The sequence below is a fragment of the Juglans regia genome, chromosome 10 (genome assembly GCF_001411555.2).
Source record: "Juglans regia cultivar Chandler chromosome 10, Walnut 2.0, whole genome shotgun sequence".
Taxonomy (NCBI): Eukaryota; Viridiplantae; Streptophyta; class Magnoliopsida; order Fagales; family Juglandaceae; genus Juglans; species Juglans regia.
Window position 1 is genome coordinate 19,979,196 of NC_049910.1, and position 6,052 is coordinate 19,985,247.

Below are 6,052 nucleotides of genomic sequence, written 5' to 3' on the forward strand. Positions count from 1 at the left end.
GCATACCATAATTAATCTATGTTTATTGGGGTATTAGTACTATAATTAATTATGATGTTAATTATTGGAAAAATGATAAATGTTGAGAATTAAAGATAGAAAAAAATAAACTTATATGGCCCAATATGACATGTCAACTCATCAGTCAAGACTCTTGATGTGATCTTCCATCTTCCACCACTTCCTATTCCTTTCACCCACGTTAATTCTTACCCTATTTAGCGAAATCAAACCTATATATTTATCTTCATTCTGCATTAATAATCACCAGCACGATGTCCGACAATAAATATTTTGCAGAAGGATCGTCAAGTTTTTCAAATGTTCGGCAACGAACAACACCAAGCCGTTATGAGTCACAGAAAAGAAGGGATTGGACCACCTTTGGCCATTACCTCAAGAGCCAAAGGCCCCCAGTTCCACTCTTCCAGTGCGATTGCAGTCATGTATTGAATTATCTCCGATATCTTGACCAATTTGGAAAGACTAAAGTTCACCACCAAGGATGTATGTTTTATGGACAGTCGGAGCCTAGTCCTGCACCTTGCATTTGCCCACTTAGACAAGCTTGGGGTAGCCTTGATTCTCTTATTGGGAGGCTCAGAGCTGCTTATGAAGAGAATGGAGGTTCCCACGAGGCAAATCCTTTTGCTAGCGGTGAAATCCGAGTTTATCTTCGAGAGATAAGAGAGTTTCAAGCTAACGCAAGGGGGTTGCCGTATAAGAAGAAAAAGAAGAAGACTATTAATCAAAGTGTGGGAAGCGAAGAACCAAGTTGATCTACTGTGCACTTCACAGTTTAATTCCTTTAGCTAATTTGAATATGGTGATTTTATTAATACATGTCGGTTGATTTCAAATTTGGGATGCATGTTGTTTGTTGAGAAGGCTAGCTCTAAAGGTATTGTAATTGTTGGCATGATTATGTAAACTTCAATTGGCATTTAAATGAAACTCAAGATACAATGAGCATATATATGCTGTAATGAGTTACTATTTACTACAAAAAAAAATAGTGTTTGTGATGAGTTATTTACGATAAAAATTACTATGTGTGACGAAATAAATTCATTTTGACAGGAAATAATTATTTTGATAGGAAATAACTGGCAACAATAAATAATTTTCTTGTACTGATTTGCTCCAAGACATGTCATGAAAATTTATATCTACTGGTTCAGAAATGTAGTGAACACGAAGTTACAAATCAAAACATGACCTTAAAGCACAGAGAAACACCAGACCAAGTTGATACCCATACCTCCCCAAAATGATCAAAGCATGCACAACAAAAAAAGCATAGAGATTATTAGAATTAGTGTCCTAATAACCCAATTAGATTCATATTTTATTTAATAAATATAAGATTTGTTTACAAGTATATGAATATTGGGTACTGCATTAATATTCGAGTACTATATTGTTTGCAATTTATGTATATTTAATACACATCAGATATAAATGCAGCTTCATAATTAAATAATTAAGCAGAAAAATGATTTTGCATGAATAAATATACAAAAAACAAAATCCTGGAATCATGAATCTGGCAAGTCCAAACCTTTAACGGAAGGATAGAAGCAAAGAAAACGGAAGTGGGGTGGGCTGGTGGGGGGTGGGACTCGCCTTTGTAATCATCGCCAGCTGTCAAGAAAAGAAGTTATCAGGACCAAGAAAAGAAGCTGGCATTGTTGTGTGTGGGGAAGACATTTAAATTTGAAAAATTCTTCTCATTAGCCACTATTCACTACTCAACACTCCACACCCATACCCTATGAAAAATACTCACACACTATAAAAAAAAAAACTATAAGTGTGGGGTGTGGAAATGAATAGTAGCTGATGCATAACATTCATCTTTAAATTTTACTATCAACAAAAGGGTGATAAGTGAGCGGGTCTAGACCCAAACAAAAGGGTGAATAGTAGCTTAACCCAAACTTACATTTTCCTGCAATGTAACCAGGCGGGAGCGGGCCTAGTACCAAACTGCCCAAACAGTCTACCTCCCTACGAAGGATGATAAGTGAGCAGAAGGCTCAATCTCCTCATCCGAGAGAGCGTGACCAGCCTCCTGGCAGTCCAAAAAACTTAACCCGATCCCCATCATGCTGAAGGAGCGGCAGACCAGCCATATTGTTGTCTGAATTACTGCCCCCGCGGGGTACCGAATGGATAGGTGTAATGCCTAAGGCTACTTTATTCCTCCCGTGATAGAGTGTGGGTCAGTCCTCAGCTACCCTAATGGAAAAACTTACCTACCTCCCCAAAGACCAAGGAGACGAGTTAAGCCAGAGGCCACCTTGTCTCCTCGCGGCAGAGAATAGGACCAACCCCATGGCTACCCTAATAACTTACCCAAACCTCTGTTGTGATGAATAGTGGGTTCAACGCCATCCTGACCCAAAACGTACCCTTCCCTGCAGTGTTAACGGGAGGGAGTGGGTCCAGTAGCAGTCTAGCTGAACAACCTACCTCACACGGGGAATAAAGGGATGAGTTGAGGCATAGGACACCTTGTCCCTCCCATGATGGAGAGTAGGTCCAGCCTCGAGGCTACCCAAAAACATACCGCGACCCCCATCGCGGCGAAAGAGCAGACTAGCCACACCGCTATTCAAATTACTTCAAAGGGGGGCAAAGGGGCGGTTTGGCATGAGGCATCTCGATCCCTCCCCGAGGGAGTGCGGGCCGCATCCTTCAAAAGCCCAAATGTTACACTTGGGAACGCGAACATCGACAACATGGTAAAAAGTGGTTAGCACATCGTGTCTAACTCCTACGAAGCTAAAAATAAAATTATGATAGCCTGCTTATTTTTTAGTCAAGAATTAAATACGCAATGTCAACGGGCGGGAGCAGATCCTGTCCTAAACTGCCTGAACAACCTACCTCCCCACAGACCAAGGAGATTGGTCGAGCCAGATGCAGCCTTGTCTCCTTACAGCAAACAGCTGGACCAGCCCCACGGCTACCTGAATAACTTACCCTGACCCCCATTGCAAAAAAAGGATAGCCTGGATTATTTAATTCGACTCTACAGCCACGGTGCTACTTGAAGAAACATAGAGGTAGGTTAGCAAAATGTTTCCCAGCCTCTCCTCTTGATGAGGCAACCAGAGTCTCCCTCTAAGCTGACGACAGCGGACGAGGGCTGGCATACGCTGATAACACTTCTCTTTTTTTCAGTTACATATCAAAATAAAGCATGGCAACATGAAATGGAAGAACTAAAAGACTAGGTGGGGTAAAGCACGTCTGAGAGATCGACGACAAAAAGAAGGAAATTGGCACAAAGAAAAAGTGGAGAGACATCGGCCTCGTCAACGACGTTGCTAAAGGCAACAAGAGGATAACTAACTAACGAAGGTAAGCGGGGATAGTATCAGCGGGGAGCCGCCAATTGGCGAGGTCGTCGAGGATGGGTTCGATGCTGGCGAGGTGAACCATAAGGCTCTGGATGATGCAAGCTTACAATGAACAAATTACTACGTGAAGCGGCAAGTTACCACATAAAGACGTAAGCTTATAATGATATACAACATAAGTCTACTAGATACAACAGGAAGTCATGGAGGCACAAGCAAACCGAAGCCTGATCAGATCATATTCCAGTAGAAGTGGAAAAAAGGGATCTCTATCATTACAACGTGCTGATAATGCCAGAGGTTACCTCGAAGAAAATCAATAAGGGATGTAATGAGGTAGCTAATTAGGTCGTACGGTGACAACAACCTCTAAGACGCCACCTAGAGTAGCCCACCTGCTATGGAGAGGTATGAGAAAGTGTTGGAGGAGGTGAAGAAACGAGGGTGAGATGACAATAAGAGGGTAATTTTGGAGCTTAAGAAGAAATGTTGTGTGCTATAGTATGCGAACATGAAGGCTGAAAGCGAGGGTGAGCTTTGGAAGTGGAGGAACTCACGTGCCATGAAGTCCGGGTAGTTAACCCTGGCTTCCTCCAACGCATAACACCAAGTGATGTTGCACGACACAAGGATCCACCGCACGCTAGAGGGGAGCTGAGCAGGCACCAACTGGAAATGATCCAGCACTTCTCGCACTTGACGACATACGGGCAATCTGAGGCCGCTAAAGAACATGGTGGGGTACACCGCCACTTTGGAGGCAAAACCCTCAGAATCTACCGCCCCTTCAGTAGGGGGCATCTCGAGTTCCATAATCCAACTCAATGGAAGTCACCTCCGAACGTCATGAGAAGCCAGCAAACTCCTCTAGAATGGTGTCGCCTTGCTCATTTGTAGCACAGGCAGAGTCAGAAGATCCAGCCAGCCCAGAGGACTCAAGGATTTCTTGGGGGCCATTAGCAACCAAGGAGAAAGAAGAGTAATTAGAAAGAACAACGTAAGGATAAGTGCTTAAAAGAGGAAGGGGAACGCGGTATATTCAATAGAAAAAATAATAGACAAAGTAATCCATTGCTGAGAAAGAATGGGACCTTATATAGGCAAGCTCGACGATTAACATCCCGACATAGTAGGAACCCACGCGCCCCATAGAGTACCAGAATCTCACAATCACAGCAACTCCAGCAGAGCGTATCCAGTGATATGATGTAGGAAAGAGGTAACCACCTAACGTGAATAATGACAAATGGACTGAAGGGGTGCCATTTAATGCGAATTGAAACTGTCGAAGTATAGTCATAAAAGCTTAAGGCTAACCGTTGCTAGATATTTTGTAAAGACAAAAAGGCCACTCGGATATGGCTGGAAATCAGAAGTACGACACGTGAGTACCGAGAAATTGTTAGGGACCCCGGTCCCGTCCCTAAACATTAGGGGGTCCGTGAGCTCGCCTCGCGTTGCGATGACCAGATATGTCTTGCCAACTTTCATTGCCTTGCACGTATGATGGTTATGATGGATTCCTAGGTTGATGAAGGTAAGGTGTTTAGTGGTGAAATGATGATGATGATGAGTTCAGGTGATCTAAGTTGGATGGAGGGAGGCTAACTTTGAAAAGTGGCAAATATGGGAATTATGGGATTGGAAAGATGGAAGCTTATGATACGATTGGTATGCGAGAGAATGCAAGAAAAGACATCAACAAACTAGAAAATATAAGAACAATAATTTATTTTTGGATTTTTAAATAGAGAATGGAAAATAACAAGAGATTGATAAAATGAATCAACACCTATTCACAAATTGCAAGGTGATGAAACAAAGATAGATGAAAGAAAGATACGTGATTCAACACCTATTCATGAATTGCAAGGTGATGAATCATAGATAAATAAATGGACAACACATATTCATGAATTTCAAGGTGTTAATCCTCTCCTTTGGATTCACGAAATGCACCCAAAGAGCCCAAGTGCAAAAGCACCGAAAATGTTCACAAGAACACACCAAACCATTCCACAAAGGAAAATGTCAAATGATAAAAAAGCCAAAAGATGTAAACTAAGATGCTATGGGTTCTATTTATAGAGATTACAAAGTGGAAACCCTAATAGGCCCCTTGATAAATAACATGAATAAATAATTAAATAAATAAGTGATAGTAGCGTGGGGCCCACGGCATTAGCCCTTGGTGGCCTTAGCTAGCCCATGGCTTGGGCCATGGGCATGTTGTGTGTGTGGTTGGCATGGGCCTAGGAGTGGGGCTGCCTGCTGGTGTTGTCCGTTGGTGCATGGCTGACATGGCCCAGGCAAGGGCTTGGGTGTTAGGGCTGCCTAATGGCATGGCTGCTGGGTTGCCATGGCATGCTGGGCATGTCTGCTAGTGTTGCTGGTGTGCTATCATGGCCCAGGCAGGTAGCCTGGGTGTGGGCTGCTACTGCTATGCACATGGCATGAGCGCTGCATGCTGATGATGCACCTATGGCCCAGTCAAGTGGCATGGGCGTTGGGCGCTAATATTGTGTCCATGGCCCAGGCCGGTGGCCTGGGCACTGAGTGTCCACCAGCCTCGCTGGTGCACATGCGCATGTGCGCCCTGGGCATGTCCTGACATGGCCCTGGCATGCTGATGGACAGGCCATGTGCTGCTGGTGCGTGCTAAGGCATGTCACTTGCCTCGCCTT

The 6,052-nt window shown here is 43.6% G+C and overlaps 1 protein-coding gene across 1 annotated transcript; it reads left to right on the forward strand.

Moving 5' to 3' along the window:
• The first annotated feature begins 275 nt into the window (after positions 1 to 275).
• On the forward strand, positions 276 to 779 carry LOC108994959 (protein LIGHT-DEPENDENT SHORT HYPOCOTYLS 10-like). Its single transcript, XM_018970399.2, has one exon. It carries the CDS (start codon positions 276 to 278, stop codon positions 777 to 779), a length of 504 nt encoding a protein of 167 aa, XP_018825944.2.
• Positions 780 to 6,052: the final 5,273 nt, after the last annotated feature.